Source organism: Conger conger, chromosome 11, assembly GCF_963514075.1.
Source record: "Conger conger chromosome 11, fConCon1.1, whole genome shotgun sequence".
Taxonomy (NCBI): domain Eukaryota; kingdom Metazoa; phylum Chordata; class Actinopteri; order Anguilliformes; family Congridae; genus Conger; species Conger conger.
The window spans coordinates 34,693,362-34,712,682 of record NC_083770.1 but is presented as its reverse complement, the minus strand read 5'-3'; the positions used below and the strand labels follow the sequence as shown (position 1 = coordinate 34,712,682).

Below are 19,321 nucleotides of genomic sequence, written 5' to 3'. Positions count from 1 at the left end.
TTCCTGGAGATCTACCGTACTGTAGGTTTTAAGTCCGGCCCGAACAAAGCACACCTCATTCAACAGCTAGAGAACTTGTTGAGCCACTAAGTAATAGAATCAGATGTGGAAAAGGAGGTTTGAAATGAAAACGGGACGGTGGACCTCCGGGAACAGGGCTGGGCAGCCCAGACGTAGGTTTTCAGCGGTAAAAGGCGGGAGTGGAGTTAGTGAGCGTGTCTGTTGTTCCTCACACAGTGCTGTACTGGACTGCTGAAAGCGAAGGACCAGGTAACGCGCAGTAGCGCTGCCCCCCCCCCCCCCTCCCCTCCCCTCGCTAAGCTGAGCTGTGAGCCGCGCGGTGACCTAGCGTTTCAGCTGCCGTCCGCCATTCCTCTGGCCATGCCCCCTTCGCCACAGCTATGGCCGTGTTGTGACGTGGCTTATTTTGAAGGCCTCATTTATGTTGGTTTTGTTTTGCTGGTTTCTTTTTGCATTACACGCGGCAGTGTATCCAACCGAGAAGCATATATTACTGTAGCATTACCTACGTGCACTAGTGTACCTGAGGGAAAAAGCCTCTATTAGCATTACCTACATTACATGTGCTAGTGTACCTGAGGGGAAAAAAGCCTTTATTAGCATTACCTACTTTACATATGCTAGCTTACCTGAGGGGGAAAAAAGCCTTTATTAGCATTTCCTACATTACATGTGCTTGCGTATCTGAGGGGAAAATAGCCTTTATTAGCATTACCTACATTACATGTGCTAGCGTACCTGAGGGGAAACCCCTTTAATAGCATTAGCTGCTTTAGGTGCAAAAACCAATGCTTCACTCGCTCGCTGTTGCAGAACAGTTTCAGCTCATGAGTTTAGCGGGTTCCCAAGTGGGAGTGCCATCAATACCCTACCGATTCAAATCGATAACCCAGCTTCTGCTATGGAGAGCAAATTCTTTCCACTGATTCCACCGTGTTAATGAATGACCGTGCATGGTAGCTTCTCCCCTCATGAATTCATTGGCCTCCATGCCAGCCGTGGTGTCACACAGTTATAAACCTCCAATGGGCTGTCACATTATTCACACAGTACCTGACTCCTCCTAAAGGCGATGTCACCGGGGCGGGGGAAAGCGGTCAGGCCGTCTCGGTGAAGCTTGCGGTTTGCACCTGGGTTTTTTTGTCTCTGACGTCCTTCCGTAGTCAGAGTTGATGATCAGTGTGTTTTCGCTCGGATGCTCAGGGCGCCAAAAATAGTCTTCGTGCCCCAGAAATGGCTGTGCTCCTACCCGAGAGACGTTTTCAAGGCCTCTGTGCTTTTCGTATCTCAACCCGAGACCCAGGAGATCCAAGTGAGGATGGCCCAGTGCAAGGTTAAACGTAAGGCTACTGAAAACACACAAGGACGAGTGACTGAATAAACATTGATTTTGATCAAGATTCAGAGCCGTTCGTCACGTAACGTTTGGATACGCGTGTGGCAGATAATCAAATTAATTCTCATGCAGGACAGTTCCCAAAAGAAAGTGTCAATAGCAGGCACCTCCATATAAGAACTTAGGTCCCCCGTTAAGCGCATTGTTCATTACATCAAGAAAGATGAACCTTTCCTGTTTGTCTTTACAAATGCCTTACCTACGTTATGCGCTGTTCACAATCGTGTACATTTCATGGCGTTCGCAAACATATATACACGTGTATATATGATGCCGTAGTTTTTATTTGCAGTGCTAAGGAGGCTGTGCTGTTTTTAATTTGCTAGCAGCTATCCATTTCCAGCATCGCTGCAGTATGTCCTTCTTAGCTTGTAAAAGCTCCCACGCGGTGTGACTCTGTTCTTAACTGGGATATGTATTTACCCGTAAATGTAGGACCTTTTAAAAAGTGTTTTTGGACCGGTAAAAATGAGTGTGGCGGTCTGCCGAAATCTCCTGTGTGGAAAAAGTCTTGCTCTGTTCATTAATATTTGGAATTTTCTATTCCCCTTTTTTCTTTTTTGAATTTGAACACCCGATGGCTCATCAGCGTGCCGCAGCATCCTTCGTCAATTCGGATGGGGGAGCGGATGTAGGCCTACCTGCATCCATTAAAACGCATGCATGCAGCTAGCCGCAGTGCACTAGCTTAGCTACACAGTTAGCATGCTAAATGAGCTGCCCTTCACAATACCTTGTTTGCTTGGCTAATGAGAGCTCGGAATGAGACAAATGGACAAATGCCTTTCTATAGCATCATTGTTAGCATAAACATGAAACATCAGAGAATTAATGTTTTCTGCCTTTTATGGTCATATGAATCATCTCTTTTCACCCGAGCAGTGCATTTTAGCCAGTCATTTAAAAAAATGCTTTTGGGATTCTGTTGGCCGCCACACATCAATTGAAATAGTTACGTTTTTCCCACTATGAAACGTGGTTGTGTTTTGTTGGGCCATGTCACTGAGCCCTCCCTCGCCTGGTTTCCCTGGTTACTAACGACATCGCCTATCCGCAGCTCCGATGGCGGCGTTCCGGAAAAAGGACAAGCTGGAGAAGGACGACGTGCTGTCCGAGCGCGTCCCTCAAGGTTGGTGCGCACGTGTGCCGTCATCGCAGGCAGTTCGGAAACCCTGCTCCCTCCCCCCACTGGGAATGACAGAGAGGTAGGGCACTTATTCCTGCTGGCGACAAAGGCTTTAACCTTTATGTCTGTCCGTGTGTCTGTCAGACGACCCTCTACCCAGACACAACACGCAGGACCAGGCGGCTGAAGATATCCTGGACAAGTACAGGAACATCAAACGCACCAGCCCCAGTGAGAGAGGCACCGCCACATCGTATGACAGCCAGGGTGAGCGCATGCACACCTCACTGCATACACTTACACAAGAATACACACCTCACTGCATACACTTACACAAGAACACACACCTCACTGCATACACTTACACAAGAATACACACCTCACTGCATGCACTTACACAAGAATACACACCTCACTGCATACACTTACACAAGAATACACACCTCACTGCATACACTTACACAAGAATACACACCTCACTGCATACACTTACACAAGAACACACACCTCACTGCATACACTTACACAAGAATACACACCTCACTGCATACACTTACACAAGAATACACACCTCACTGCATACACTTACACACACACGAATACACACCTCACTGCATACACTTACACAAGAATACACACCTCACTGCATACACTTACACACACACGAATACACACCTCACTGCATACACTTACACAAGAATACACACCTCACTGCATACACTTACACACACACGAATACACACCACACTGCATGCACTTACACAAGAATACACACCTCACTGCATGCACTTACACACACACAAATACACACACACCACATGCCCCACACACCTCACACTACACCTCATATGTTCGCACGCACACACACACACATAGAACCCTTCCCTCTGTAACAGAGGCCTGTATTTTGTGTTTGCGTGCGTGCGCGCGCGTGTGTGTGTGTGTGTGTGTGTGTGTGTGTGCGTGTGTGTGCGTGTGTGTGTGTGTGCGTGTGTGTGTGTGTGCGTGTGTGTGTGTGTGTGTGTGTGTGTGTGTGTGTTTGTAGAGGCCTGTGGAGCAGAAGGAGAAAGTGTTCACGACTCTCCCAGAGAGGAGGTTCTACAGAACATCTCCACAGACGACCTGCCCGACTCAGCCAGCCAGACAGCCCAACCTCAGGACTCCAAGTTCTCATTCAGGTCTGTCTCTCTTGTCTCTCTTGTCTCTCTTGTCTGTCTTGTCTGTCTTGTCTCTCTTGTCTCTCTCTGTCTCTCTCTGTCTGTCGTATTGTGCTCTTCACGGTTCTCTGTTGTTCTCTGGCAGTGATGCAAAGAAGAAGTTGAGACTAGCCCTGTGCTCTGCGGACTCTGTGGTCTGTCCCATCACGTTCCCGGCCTCTACCCGAAACGGCCTGCCTGACCACGGCGACCATGAAGGTACAGAGAACAGGCATACTTTTTTCTGTCTACTGTCTACCTGTACTACTGGCACTACACTATACTGCACAGAGCCACACTGCACTGTACTCATTCACACTGAACCCCACTATACTGCACTGATTCACACTGAGGACCACTGTATCAGACTGAATCACACTGAATCACACTGAGCACCACTGCATCATACTGATTCACACTGAGCACCCACCGCTGCATCATACTGATTCACACTGAACCCCACTATACTGCACTGATTCACACTGAGCACCACTGTATCATACTGAATCACACTGAGCCCCACTGTATCATACTGAATCACACTGAGCCCCACTGCATCATACTGAATCACACTAAGCCCCACTGTATCATACTGAATCACACTGAGCACCACTGCATCATACTGAATCACACTGAGCCCCACTGCATCATACTGAATCTCACTGAGCCCCACTGCATCATACTGAATCACACTAAGCCCCACTGTATCATACTGAATCACACTAAGCCCCACTGTATCATACTGAATCCCTTGAGCCCCATGGTACTTAATGTGTGCCACTCACTTCCTGACAGGACCTGCTGCGTTGGTGGAGAACTGCGTCTGCGGAACTCTGTGTCTGTTGCTCACTTCCTGACGGCGCTCATTGCCTGACCCCCTGCTTCACGTCTTCTTCCTTCCCAGACAACGAGATCGTGTGCTTCCTGAAGGTGCAGCTGGCGGAAGCCATCAACCTGCAGGACAAGAGCCAGATGGCGCAGATCCAGGAGACCACGCGCTGCGTCAGCCGCTTCGACGGCCGCACCTGCAGGAAGCTGCTGGCGGCTATCGCCGAGGACTACAGGTACCCACAATCCCCTGGGGTGCGGGGTGGGTTTGAGCAGGTGCACCCAAAAGACCAGAGCGGGAGTGTCTAGTGCCGTCACGCTATTTATTTTTATGTGTCTATGCTTTCTACTCACTCATACTTTTAGTATTTTCAATTGCGGAGCCATTTTGGTAAGCACTGAAATCCTGAACAGCTTTATATTCAGTGTATTAATTTTAACATTTGCAAAGGCACAACCTGAGAAATTAACTTTTATGGTTAAGAGTTGTGTCCTCTTAGTTCATGGGTGCACAACAAGGGCCGATCCATTTCAGGACTTTCTGCCAACTTCTGCTCTCAATTACTTAATTAGTTCAATCATATTTTGGTCTGAAAATTTGTATGAGCACCAGCTACAGCTGCAGACGGAAAGTGCATCCTCGTTTATAGAATTGTTGGAAAACTAAAACCAAGGTAACTGGTTGAACGACAACCTACACGCAGACCGGCCCTCTAGGACCATGCACCCCTGTCTTAGTTGGATCCCCTACCTGTGATTAACTAAGTACAGTTCACTGACCAACTAACCTGTGCGTGCTGTGACGCGATGCCTCTGGCCGTTACAGGAAGCGGGCTCCCTACATCGCGTACCTGACCAGGTGTCGGCAGGGCCTGCAGACCTCCCAGGCCCACCTGGAGCGCCTGCTGCAGAGGGTGCTGAGGGACAAGGAGGTGGCCAACCGCTACTTCACTACCGTCTGCGTCCGGCTGCTGCTCGAACACATGGAGGCCAAGATGCAGGGCTTCATCAGAGGTGTGTGTGTGTGTGTGTGTGTGTGTCTGTCTATCTATCTCTCTCCCTCCCTTCCACCCTGGCCTGACTATCAATTTCAAATTTCTTTATTGACATGACAAATATAGGCACTTGTGTTACCGAAGCAGAGGTTACATAATGAAACTACAATATAACAAAAATGTCTCTCTTCTTTCCAACCTTCTGTCTCTCCCTCTCCCTCTCCCTCCCCCTCCCTCTCCCTCTCAAGGTCTCCTTCTGTGTCAAGTTTTCCATTTTTCAAATATATTTCTGAGCACAAAGTACTTTTTATAATAACCCATTCTCTCATGCTCTCTTTCTCTCTCTGTCTGTATTACTCCTGTCTTTCCTATTAATGCTAAGCGCTGCCTTGGGCTGCTGCTCCAGAAAGATCATCAGGAGATTTACATTTACTGTTGTCATTTAACTTTATATCATCAGTTAAATTCATTTTAATTTCGCGGAGGAAAAAAAAGTCAATGAGTACTGGAAAATGCAGCCCTGGGGAGGAGTTTAGCTGCGCGCGCTAACCACGCGACTTATCGGAAGCCCTTGCCGGGATGATTCCTCAAAGCTTCACTTGTCCATCCGTGGACTTTCCTTGAGTTTATTTGCATGCAGAAGCACTTTTGATGATCTTCTGGATGTTTTTTTTATGGGGGCGCCATGGAGGGAGGAGGGGGTGTTTCTAAGACAAGGGAGCGCTGGCTCGGAGGTAACCTCGTAATGTGAATATTAATTCAGTGGAAATGGCAGCGCGGTGTAAAATTGGGCTTTCTGAAAGAGCACCGCTCCCCATGCGGTCCTGCGGAAAGCTATTCACGTCCCCCGGAATGAGCTCGCTTGGCCCTGCCTCCGAGCTCCAGGCCTTTCTCTGCCGGTGTCCGGAGTCATGTGACCTGCCCCGCATGCTCTACTCTGGCCGAGGACACACTCTAGAGGGCACCAGACTCTAACGCCTGTCCATTGGCACTTCATCGTGCAGTGCATTTTATTAAAAACACATTTCATCTTTTTTTTATTTTACATTTATTCAGCAAAGTTGGTCAACTAATGTCTCTATTTTTGCCTTTGGTGATACTAACCGAAACTGTGCGATTCGGTTGATCTATGCTAGATACGAGAGGGAAAGATATCAAAGTGCACTGTGTTACTGTCAGATACTATTTATTCAGTTTGCTCTTGAGAGACTGTTGGAAAAAAAAACCTTGAATGTCCCCTTGTGGCATCCAGAGATTAACTTAAAACAGTCGTTCTTGTCTGCTTTTGGAGATATAAAATTGAGCTGAAATTTATGAAGAAACAAAGCCATCAGAACATATCTGTGAAGCTTGAAATACTGGAGGGGATTTTGAGCATGAAAACATTTTGAGCTTCTGTTCGCAGACTGATTTGATGGCAAATTAAGTTCAGGCTGCAGCGCAGTTCTATTACAACGCAATATATTTTGGTGCAGCTTCTTGACACCTCAAATAATATTGATAAAAACAATAACACATTTTTGTAAAAACTAACTTTAGTTATAAGTTTGCAATTAAAGTTCAAATGATGCTTTTTTTATACCATTTTTGGGAGTCAGCCAATTGATGTAAGAAAGTCAAATCGGAATGAACATATTCCGCACACAGTGGCCTCCACGATGTTTGGGCCTCTGTACTCCCCAATTTGAGATTTATATTTTAATAATCGGACAATGTGCACTTTAACCACATGCGAAAGGACATTTTTATATATTTTGGTTTCACCATGTAGAAATACTAGCAGTGTTTATACAAGCCCCCCCCCCCTTCATTTCAGGGCCATAATGCTTGGGACATAGCAATGTTATGTAAATGAAAGTAGTCATGTTTAGTATTTTGTTGCATATCCTTGGCATGTCATGACTTCCTGATGTCTCAACATCATCATTGTCTGGATATCTTATTTTTTGGTTGTCCTACAAGCGATACTAAAACTCTTTGCATTTAAATGGATCTTTATGGGAATTGGGGGGTGGGACTAGATTCAGCTGTAAATTATGCTGATACAGTATGGAACACATGGCTAAATGGTTTTTAGTCATCTAGTGTCCAAGGTGTCAAATGACCCTCAAACCACCGTGCTGCTGCCAGATATGCAGTAGATACAAAATGAATAGTTCCTCCTGACAAATTTTCCTGTTGAACTGAATGGAAAGAATATTCCGGAGAAACCGTTCTTTTTTATAACGCGACATCCTCCGTGCCCCCACCCCAGCGTTCCAGGGCTGCACGGCAGCCGACGACAAGACCGCGTCGGTGGAGGACTTCCTGCGCTACCTCTACGGCGCCATGGCCCACGATGCCATCTGGCAGTACGCCAGCGAGGAGCAGCTTCAGGACGCGCAGATGGCCATCGAGCGCAGCGTCATGAACCGCATCTTCAAGCTCGCCTTCTACCCCAACCAGGACGGAGACATCCTGAGAGACCAGTAAGGCCCCACGCCCACCCTGAGGCTTCAGCCTGCTATATACTCTACACCAGGAGCGCAAACGCGAACACGGGCAGCGATGCAAGTCATGATGAATTAATTCTCCTATCATGATGCAAATGTGCGCTGCGTTTCCACAAGTTTCCGTTATCGGCGCTAAATGTAAACGGGAGGTTAAACTGTTCAACGAGCGACTACACATGAAGAAGTAATCCTTCCAACTCCAGCCAGATTAGCCCAGGCTGCCACCTTGTGGATTGGCAGTTTATAGCCTCAGATAGACACGCGTATGGTATATAAAGACAAGTGGTTTCTTTATATGTATGTTTTTGCTTTTAACCCTTAACGCTCATCCCCACCAAGAACTATAACTATAACTATAACCGTGGCCATAACAATGTGAGCATCCACACTGATAAACGATAATGTTCTATAAAATAGCCTTTCGGCTATGTTGTCTGCAGTTTGTCGTGACACCCTATAAATTCAGAGGGATTTTGATTGGCTCTCCGTGTTTTATCGTTCATGCAGCTGGAAAAAAACATTGATTACAATGATATCATTTGTCACTGTCGTTGTCTTTATAGTTGTGGTGTGGTGCCATCCACTTGAGTCAGAAGGATTTTTCAAACATTATTGTTATAGTTGGTGTAGGCAGGCCTTTAACCCCTAACACTACGCAATAGTAATAACAGTACTAATAATACCCTAAGCGTACTTGATATAAGCTTGAATTGTACTTTAAGTATGAAGTATACAATTGTGTAGGCTACTTCCGGTATACTTCAGCAGAATGACTTTTTTTAAAACATGGGCATCGTCACCGGTACACTGGCAACATCTGCACAGAACCTCTGATCTCCTTAGCACCCTGAATTAATGTAGGCTCAGGTGCTCCAGACAGTAAGTCCATGCATGCACTTTATATATCTTTACAGTATGCATGTTCATTTGGACTTATCTTAAAACATGAGCCCTGTCTATAAATTGCTTACACCCTCCTGTAGCATTCCCTTGTGTTCTTTAGGTTAGTATCACTGTAAAATACGTTTTTATTTTATTATTTTTACCTTACAATTTCTTTATTCAGAATTATTTTTTTTATTTTTTTTATTTTTTTTGTGGGTTTTCTCAGTTTACTGGGCAATATACAAGGTTTGTTTTACAGCCTATCAATATCTTGAGGGTCATTTTACAGGCGCTCTGAAAGGCTGATGTGTGGAACTTTACAGCTGCATCACGACAGCCCATCTCTTTCAGGGTCTTACAGGAACACATTCAGCGCCTCTCCAAAGTGGTGACAGCCAATCACAAAGCTCTTCAGATTCCAGAGGTAAGACTCTCTGGCCTGTCGGCAGCAGTGAGACGTTGTGGTTGTGGATCACGCCTGTGTGACCAGGGCGATGTGGGTTCATATCTTCAACAGGATTTAACAGGTTTTACCTCATCTGAGGTCTTTTTTTACATTTTGAGCACTGTCACTGCTTAGCGACCAATTCTCTGAATATCTTTTTATGTTTGTGAAAAGTAGAAAAATGTAAGCCTTTTTTTAAAATAGATAACTATTTTGTTTGTGATTATACATTTACTTATTCATTTAATTTGGTGTATGGTTACTTTTGGTTGTCACAACACTAGAAATGAAATATGGGAATTATCAGGAATGCTCATGAATATGATAAACCCTACTGTTCTCGAGTGTAACCCCTTTTAGACACCTGTGAAAACAACAAAGAAAATAGAACAGATTTATTTCATCAGTGGATGGTGAGGTTTTGGTTGTCAGATTTCCCATGTACTAGTTCCAAGTTTTCAGAAATACTTCCGAATCTATAAATCCTGACTGTTTTTAAGTCTAACGGCTCTTAGATACCTGTGAAAATAACATGTAAAATAAATAAAGTAATAAAAATTCAATTGAGCAGCTTTAGTTCATCAGTGAATGGGATGACAGGCAGGTTGTGTGCCCACAGCTGCTGTAGCGCTAACAGAGCTAACAGGCCTGAGGTGTGTGCAGGTGTCTGAGAGTTTGGGTAATTGCGTTCCTCTCGTTAACACCCCTGCCGATGCAGTCGCCCAGGCAGTGCCACCAGACGCAGAGTTTACTCTGTGTCGGTACTGGGGGGCAACAGCTGAATTTTGTTTTAAAACAACGGCGTTTTTTGTTTTAAAGTAAGAACTGAACAGGCTAGCGGTAATAAATATTTTCTTTACCCGTAAAGTGTTGTGGTTCTCTCGGTTTTTTCTGCAGAGTACATAACATTTGTATATTTGTCACAATGGGAGATATTTAAACTGTAAAAACGTTCCTTAAATATGGAGGCGTTAGGCATTGGATCCGTGGAAGTGGACGGTCGCAGACTGTCCCCCGGACGCAGAGATTAAGGTGCATGTTTAAGATGGCCCGTACATTCAGGGAGAGACGTGCGTTTATGGAGTGTGGCTGGCCTGGATTTATTAGGACCACAGGAGTGCATTTTTCTACTCGTGTGCACAAGTTCATTAAACTTGAGCCAGATTTATAGTGAAGCACATCTCAGGTAATTAATAAACAGGGCCGTAGTGCGGCTGCCTCACTCTTAAAGCCCTGTTTCAGCGGAGCTTCGCTTTAACAATGCACTGCCCCCGCAGTGGAAAAAACATATCTGTGTTTGCTACTCTGAACAAATCTTCCTTCATTTATGCCAGCAGGACTTATTGGCCAAACCAGGAATATGCTGTATTCAAGCTGGTTCATTTGTGTAGTTGGTGTGTAGTTGGTGTGTAGTGTGGATGTGTAGATATCTGAAACCAACCATTGACTTTACATGGGCTTGTGAAAAGTGTTTTGCTGTTGTGGAAGTGTAGTTTCTGGGCGCCGTTATGTTGTACAGTTTGGAAACTGGTAGCTCTTATATGGGAATTAAGTCCTCGTACACTGATTGCGTGGGTAACAGCAGCTTAGCATTGTCATACAATGTCTCATTGTATCAGGCAATGGCAAGTATAACATACAATGGTAATGTTATCATTGACTTGCTTTGGGTAGCTGAAACGCTAAGATCTCTCAATTCTCAAGACCAGGAAATTAGCTTAAAAAACAAAGCCCAGTTTTAACCGCTAGGTCATGTCATAGTTAGTGGATTTGTAGTGAGTACCGTTGCTTAATGTTACCCAGGTGAAAGCCCTTGTGCTGCAGAAGAGCGTTAGCTGACTGTGTGTAAAGTGTCATAACGCGTGCGTGTGTGTGGTTTGCGTGCAGGTGTACTTAAAGGAGGCTCCGTGGCCGTCTGCGCAGTCAGAGATTCGGACCATCAGCGCATATAAGACGCCGCGGGACAAGGTGCAGTGCATCCTGCGCATGTGCTCCACCATCATGAACCTGCTGAGCCTGGCCAACGAGGACTCTGTGCCCGGAGCCGACGACTTTGTGCCCGTGCTCGTGTTCGTGCTCATAAAGGTGAGAGACGCGCATACACACGCACGCACACACACATACACACGCACACACACACACACACACGTGCTCCACCATCATGAACCTGCTGAGCCTGGCCAACGAGGACTCTGCCCGGAGCCGACGACTTTGTGCCCGTGCTCGTGTTCGTGCTCATAAAGGTGAGAGACACACATACACACACACACACACATACACACACGTGCTCCACCATCATGAACCTGCTGAGCCTGGCCAATGTGGACACGACTTTGTGCTCGTGTTCGTGCTAATAAAGGTGACACACACGCGTGTGATCCAGTAATGTGCAAGATGGAAAACGCACGAAAAGGCGCGCGCACACAAGCGTAGTAACATGCAGAAGGAAATGTATGCACGCACACACCGTTGCATAAGAAAGCTGCAGAAATGCTTGTCTAAACTGCGAGTAGTCAGACATAGCTGCCCTGTCAGTGGCTATTTTCTTAACTGATAATTAATTTTAAAGAGTCTTAAATGTTCGGTTGGTTATGATGTGCATTTTGTTCAAGGGCTGTCAGTCAGTTATTTTCTTTGCCATTAATTAATCTACAAATTAATCAGTTCTCTTTTAATCACGGCACAGTTTCATATCAGTGAGTTTGACAGAGGGCTCCTCGCTGAAACAGCATTTTTCTCCCACTAGACCGACAGCAACTTTACTGTTCAGGCGTCCGACTTTAAAATAATTCTTAAGACCATAATGGGCTGACATATCTTAAGTGTTTTTCATTAACCAAACAAAGTAAACTAGAACTGGTGAAAATGAACTTTAGAAAGAAAATGTATTTCTGTTCTTCAGAAATGGGGCAGATATTTTTCTCATGTCTATAATTCAATGCTTTGTTTTGAATTTGTGTGGACACTTGTGTAGACATTTGTGTTTGTATGGAATGTGGAAATATATATGTATGTGTGAGCACTTTATTAGGTATTTATTATATTAATTATATACATGATTGGCTGATTCAATATTTGCATTAACAAGCTGGTGTACTGGTCTACCCAATAAAGTGCTCAGTGAGTGTATATATATTATATATATATATAGAATTATTGGCACCCTTGGTAAAAATGAAGAAAAAAGGCTGCATATAATAAACGACACATAATAATGTTATGTTCAAACAATTAAATTATAAATTAATTATACATTTCAATACATTTACTCTCATGTTTCAATATTTTGTATGAAGTAATCTCAGTGTACAGTATGTGTGTATATGTATGTATGTACACTCAGTGAGCACTTTATTAGGTAGGCCTATACACCAGCTTGTTAATGCAAGTATTTAATCCGCTAATCCTTTGGCACCAACTAAATGCATAAAAGCATGCAGACATGATCAATAGGTTCAGCTGTTCACCTTGATCTTAGAATGATTAGAGTTAGCAAGAGAATGGTGCGAAAAACAACATCCATTGAGCAGCAGTTCTGCAGACAAAAACACGTTGTTAATGAGAGAGGTCTGAGGAGAAGGGCCAGACTTGTCAAAGCTGACAGGAAGGTGACAGTAACGCAAATAACCACACATTACAACAGTGGCATGCAGCAGAGCATCTCTGAACACAACGTGTCCAATCTGTTATAGTGGATAGGCTACAGCAGGAGAAGACCAATAACTCAAAAGAATAAGTCTAATTAAATACCTTATAAAAGTGCTCAGTGAGTGTATGTATGTATGTACGTATTGTACTGTAAATTCACATACATGCAAGCAAAGATGATACAAGCGTGCATATGTGTGGCTTCTAGCCATTAACTTCCTCCCCCGTTTAATCCCCCCCCCCCCCCCCCCCCCCAGGCAAACCCGCCCTGCCTGCTGTCCACCATCCAGTACATCAATAATTTCTACGCCAGTCGGCTGAGTGGGGAGGAGTGCTATTGGTGGATGCAGTTCACCGCAGCGGTGGAATTCATTAAGACCATCGACGACCGCAAGTGATGCAGAACTGCCACCTGTACGGGCCACCGCCCAGCCAACTGCTCTGGGACCGCGCCCACATCTCCCCCCCCCCCCCCCCCGCTCACGCCCACGTCTCCCCCCCCTCCCCCCCCCCCCGCTCACGCCTGCTCCCCGTTTGTCACTCTGTATTGTATAGCTGTACATAGAGTAAGAGACATTTTAGTATCAAAGAGTATATCGTAATAACAAAAGCAAGGAGGAAAAAGTTGGTTTTACAAGGAACAACCTTGAGCGACTAAATTGCCCCCCTCTCTCTCCGCCTCTCTTTTTCTGTCTTTTTTTTTTCTTTCTCTCTCTCGGTGAGGGGTTTGGGTGCTCTATATCTAAACAGGATCATGAATATGATTTAAAATTTAATATTTAATCCAATTTAAAAAGAAGGGACCAGAATTCTTCAGGCTGTTTGTGGGTTCCCTTCCTTCCTGGAAGCCCCTACAGGACACTGCCTACAAGCACTAAGCGTTCTCCTTCCCCAGACACGCAGACCACGGATGGAAGCAGCCAGAATATCCACCTGTGAAACAGAGAGGGTACAGGCTCTCCAGCCAGATCAAATGCGTAGGGTTCACTACTTCTGGTTTGTTCACAGAGTAGGTCGCGCTAAACGACGACCACGTTGTGTTTTCAAGTGACCGGTTCTTTTACTCAAATCACCCGGGAAGCACACGCCAGTCATTTCTGTTTTATGGAACATAACGAGCTGAAAAAAAGAAAACCTTCCCGACTGGACAAAAAACGGCCCCTTGTCTTTAGATCTATCTGTATATGTTATTTAATGCTGTCTGTTTAATGCTTTATTGATATTTTCCTTTGTCTGGAAAAACACATTAAAATGTTACTGCTTGTATTAAGATACTGGGCAGAATGATGTTAAAGAGGCTGAATTGAAAACAAAACTAGAGACTGGATGAGGTGAGCTATAAGAAGAAAAATCCCGTTGCCAGATAGATCATCCTAACAATTTTTAGTGGGTTAGAAGTATCTTGTGCACATGAGAAACGGCTTCATCGGGTTGCTCTGAACAGTCAGCATTGCGGATTCGGTGCCTTGCTGGAGAAGGATTGAGTGCCAGGCTGGTGTGCGGAGAAAGTTCCGGCAGTAGAGGATGAAAGATGCCGGCCTTGTTCTCTCGGTGTCTGAAGAAAGCGGCTCCGGGTGCTTTCGTCGGTTCGTAGCACACCACCGGCGGTTTGCTACGTTGCCCTCGTTTTGTCCGCTTCATGGTTTTTACCCCATTTAGTTTCCGTAGGTCTGTGTTGGATTTTCTGGTCAGGCCTTTGCTCGCACACAAAGCGTGCCTCGAGCGTGGACCGTGTCCGTGACCGAACCCTCCCCTGCCATACCCGCAACCCTGTCATTGAGGCTACCTCACGAGAACAAAATCCTTCTGAACATTGGGAATCTCAGCTTTTGGCCTAGTTCATGAATATGAATGTATAGTTTGTATTATAGACTTTATTTATTGTTCTGTTTTTTTGGGCAGAGGGACTGGGCTGAGGTGTATGACTGAGTGGAGTGGCGTGGCGTGAGCGTTAGAAGTAGACTGTGGGCGGGCAATGGTGCTCTCTTCTGGAGAACACAGAAAGCAGGTCATGACCTGTGTTAGAGTACTTTTGAGCATCTTGTCAGATTAACTTGAGACCCCAGGCACCCTGTTACAAGGCTGAAAAACAAATCTTCCTTTTCTTTTTCCAAGTTCGTTGCTGGCCCTGGGCACTGCAAATCCGAATCCATCAATTTGGCTTGTATCCTAAAAGCCGCATTTTACTTGGCTCTGTCGTGCTGGTCATTTGGTCCAAAGGAGCTGTGTGTCTTTACAACATCTTTGTAATTTGCTCACGAACAATAGAATTGCAAAATTGTATAATTGCACCCATAATATCCAGGATGTAAGTACATCAATGCGAAAAACAAAAGCGGGGAGAAAAAAAATGCAGTTGGTCCGTTTAAGTCTACCTCCTTACAACTTAAAGAAAGGGACTGTTAAAATTGGTTGTACACTGTTGTTTCTGTTGTATTTCTCTATTTTTAAAGAAGGGATGGGATTCTGTATTTCTTTTTCTTCTTCCCCAGTCCTTTAAAAGTCGAAAGTGTAGGGCTGCTCAGCCAAACACAAAAAAATGGCAGCCATCCATGTTCTAGTTGCAGCTATTAAAAGGCAAGAACGCAATTTCCAATGTTAAAATAATGCACTTTGCTACTCGCTTATGGATTGTATGTCTATAGATGTATTTTCTAAGCAGTTTCCCCATTTTATATTTAATCAAAATATTACAGAAAAGCCAATAAAATATCCAAACACTGTGACTGTTAACTGACAGTGACTTGTGTGTGAGGGTTTTTCAAGATGGTGACCCTCTGCTGGTCATACACTGGTCAATAACTTCAAAGTTCGGAGAGATCATTCACAAGTGGCAATGCCTTGTGGGCAGCTCTGGCCAAACAAATATTAATTCGCTTCACTGGCTAGTGACACAGTCCACATTAAAATACATAAAGTACATCTCACCCGCCAGTTGGCTGTGCAGTTGCCGGTCTGGTTGTTCACCAAACGGTAATTAGTTGACCCTTTGCTATGACATGTCTTTTTTGCTTTGTTTTGGTTATTATTAACGCAATGACTCTGTGAAACTACATTCCCAAGGGCAACCCCTTACTGAGCAGGACACTACGGTGGGCAGCTGAGACCGAACGCTGTCTATTTTGAACCGAATGAGTTGGACTTTCTCCGCACCTGGAAGAGCGAAGAGTTTTCCTCCACGACTCTTTGTCCATTCACTACCTTCTTTTCTCAATGAAGACATATCAAAAACCTATGCCAAATTTAGCTTTTCTGTTTTTTATTTTCTAGATTTTATTGTTTTTAAAGGTATGTACGCGCCAAGAAGTAAATTGTCATGCCTATTTCACGCTGAATGTCGAAGCTTTAATCTACGCTTTCTTGGATTGCCTGCAGATTTATCCGAGATACTGGTAGAAAGAAGAAAAATAAATTGTGATGATTACCTTCCACTGGGATAAACAGTAATGGCTCTGAGCTCAAGGCAAGCATATCAGTTGATCAGTGTGCATTTTTCGACTAATAGGTGCTTAGCCGTGAGATACTCATATTAAAGCATAGCGCCTGTGACATTAACAGTAGTATCATAGATTCAGGCAATTAGATGCGTTAGCTTTCATTCTGACCTGTCTTGCTTCTTTTTTTTTTTTTATTCCTTCTTCCATCGATGTAAATCGGAAATAGCTACAAAAAAGATGGACATGCCAATGTGAATACCTTCAGATGCTTATTTTCAGATGTTGTACTTAGGGTTTAGGAAGGGGGCCTGTTTGAAAACAGAATTTTCAATGAAACCCTCACTGTAGAAGATAACAATTCAAGTGATAGACTCCAGAATCCATTCCATGGTAAAAAAAAAAAAAAAAAAAAATGAATGTCTTTTCACAGGCATTTAAACACTGTCTTATATCTTATATGCATCATTCAGAGAATGTTGACCTCTTAACTGATCACCAAAGTGAAACTGGAGCAATCACACGTGTATAATCTGGATTCAGTCTGGTTCTGTAATGAGTTGTGTTTCCTGTCAAAGGTTTCCAGACTTCCTGCCCTTAGCTGTCAGTAGTTTGACCCTTGTAAAAGCATTGCTACTGCATCCTAAACAATGTCTAAGCCTAATTCAGACACATTGTGGATAAATTTATGTTCTGATAAAGTGCTCATGCATTCTAAGGCCCATTGAAGAAGACTTGTCCAATCCGTATTGAAACCTGTTTATGTGTACAATAGTGTGAATACTGGCCTCGGTAGTTTGCCCCTAAATTTTGGTGCCAGTCTGGAGTGAAAATTCAGCGGTCTGTCTGTCTACTCTATGGGATAGACAAGATGGACGACAAGCAAATGAACATGAACAAACTTGCACAATGTGGCATAGGTGGGGGGGAGGGGTGTTCTGTCTTTAATGTGATTAATGTATTATATTATTCTATAAAAAAATTAATTAAAAACGAAGTTGATCTCCCTGTCCTGCTTTTTTTTCTTTTTGAGCTGTTTGAATGGAGTTTCTAGCACAGGTGTTGAATGATTGGATGATTACGGCAGTGACAGTTACACTGCCACCAATAAGACTCCCCCTGTCGCCATTTAAGGTATGTTGTCTCTACTCTCGTGTACGAGGTGTAAGCATGGATGTGTTCCTTTTTCATTTCTTTTATTTTTTATAAATTGTGTCCACGCTTCTGTGTGGTTAGTCTTGTATAATTCTCTACCTCTGGTGGCGTGTGCTTACCATGTTAAAAGCACCTTTTTTGAGTTTAGCTAAAAAGCATCTGCTAGTTGCCTAAATTGCAGAAACCTGATGCATACAGACCACTTGCATGACTGTCAACACTTCACCCAAAGAATGTAGATATTTCTCAAAGATCATTTTACATGAAATATTTTGTAATAAATACTGATGAGGATTTTTGGGTGCTTTCATTTCTGCACATATAGTAAGTCCTGTGGTTCTCTTTTGATGCGTTTGCCTGATGATGTCCATAGGCAACATTATGGCTGTTATTCTGTACTGATCTAACTAGTTCCAGAGTAATGGCCTGAAAAATATCCTTTCTGGAATATACCCAGTCTCCTAATAAGTCACTTATAATGTGAACCCCTTAAGCGTATTATTATTTTCTTTTTGAATAAAAAGTCAGCGTGGTTTTCCCTTGGTTGGGTTACAGATACTCTGACTTAATGTGTTTGGATAGAGCACATTTGCACTCACAGTGGGTGCATCATTGGTGTATAGGGGAATTGTCCCAAAGCTTAACCTCTGGGTCTGAAGAAAAGCAAGCTTAAAAACTCAAAAACAAACAAAAATGACCTTTTGTGTTTTTCTGGCTGTGCGTCACTTGCTGAATGCATATACAGTACACAAAACTCTGTAAAGCAAAGATGCTTTCAAAAATAATAATAAAACATATCGCAATAAAGAGCAGTAAACGGTTAAAGACTAATCAATATATTTGTTGTGAGCAGCCTTTCCCTTTCAATTCTCTTGGTTACATTGTCCTGTATTTTTATAAGAAAATCGTCTGGCAGGTTGTTCCAAATGCATCAGTGAATTTGCCGCAGTTCTTCTGCAGACTTTGGCTCGCTTCCGGTAATCCCAGACAGCTGCAAATTTTTATAAGAAAAGATTTCCATTAATGTGTTACTCACCCAAATTTCATGAAATGCAGAAAAATGTTCTTCCAAAATGTCAAATTTGTTATTGCAAACTCACTAAACCCTCTAAGAACACGTATAAAAACAAATGTATAGGGTGTAAAGCTACAAGGGAACATAGCACATACAGCATTTAATAAAAAAATTTAAAGAATTTATGAGGGAATCTTTGACATCAAGCAGGCCTTGAGCTGTACTGTAGCACATTACATTTGCAGGTAATGGGATCATCATATCTCCAATGGGTAGAAAAAAAAGTGTAGAAAAGTATTTGAATCCAAAACAATTACGTATTTTGGCTGTATTATGAATATCACAATATGTTGTTGACTTTGGCGTAAAAGAAAGTGCATTGATATGAAATTGATATGTCCATCGTAGCCTGTACTCTCATATGATCAGTGCAGATGGTTCAAACAATATCAATGTCTTTTCTAGCATCCCAGCTAGTACACAATATTGATTACATATTTAATCAATTTGATTAAACCCAGGGGAAGTGTTGTGATTTGTGTTTTCAGTTACCACTATAGGAAATGTCTTATACAGAATATTCTTTGAAATACCAAGCATTTGCTAGCCAAATATGGTATCTAAGATACAAGTGGTAACTTAATTATTATTTTTTTGGATCTAGGGCATGAGGATTGAGTAACTG

The 19,321-nt window shown here is 43.6% G+C and overlaps 1 protein-coding gene across 11 annotated transcripts in view; it reads left to right on the top strand.

The window, feature by feature from the left end:
• Positions 1-17,463, top strand: part of gapvd1 (GTPase activating protein and VPS9 domains 1) — a 54,370-nt gene extending 36,907 nt beyond the window's left edge. For 7 of the 11 annotated variants that reach the window (XM_061259854.1, XM_061259853.1, XM_061259852.1 and 4 more), the window contains 11 exons: positions 238-270; positions 2,475-2,546; positions 2,688-2,810; positions 3,589-3,721; positions 3,846-3,958; positions 4,644-4,803; positions 5,394-5,581; positions 7,817-8,030; positions 9,291-9,363; positions 11,272-11,469; positions 13,290-17,463. In XM_061259854.1, the coding sequence (XP_061115838.1) occupies positions 238-270; positions 2,475-2,546; positions 2,688-2,810; positions 3,589-3,721; positions 3,846-3,958; positions 4,644-4,803; positions 5,394-5,581; positions 7,817-8,030; positions 9,291-9,363; positions 11,272-11,469; positions 13,290-13,430 (1,448 nt within the window). In that variant the 3' untranslated portion in view covers positions 13,431-17,463. The remainder of the gene's footprint in view (positions 1-237; positions 271-2,474; positions 2,547-2,687; positions 2,811-3,588; positions 3,722-3,845; positions 3,959-4,643; positions 4,804-5,393; positions 5,582-7,816; positions 8,031-9,290; positions 9,364-11,271; positions 11,470-13,289) is intronic. The other 4 variants (XM_061259855.1, XM_061259851.1, XM_061259849.1 and 1 more) reach the window with 2 other exon arrangements.
• Positions 17,464-19,321: the final 1,858 nt, after the last annotated feature.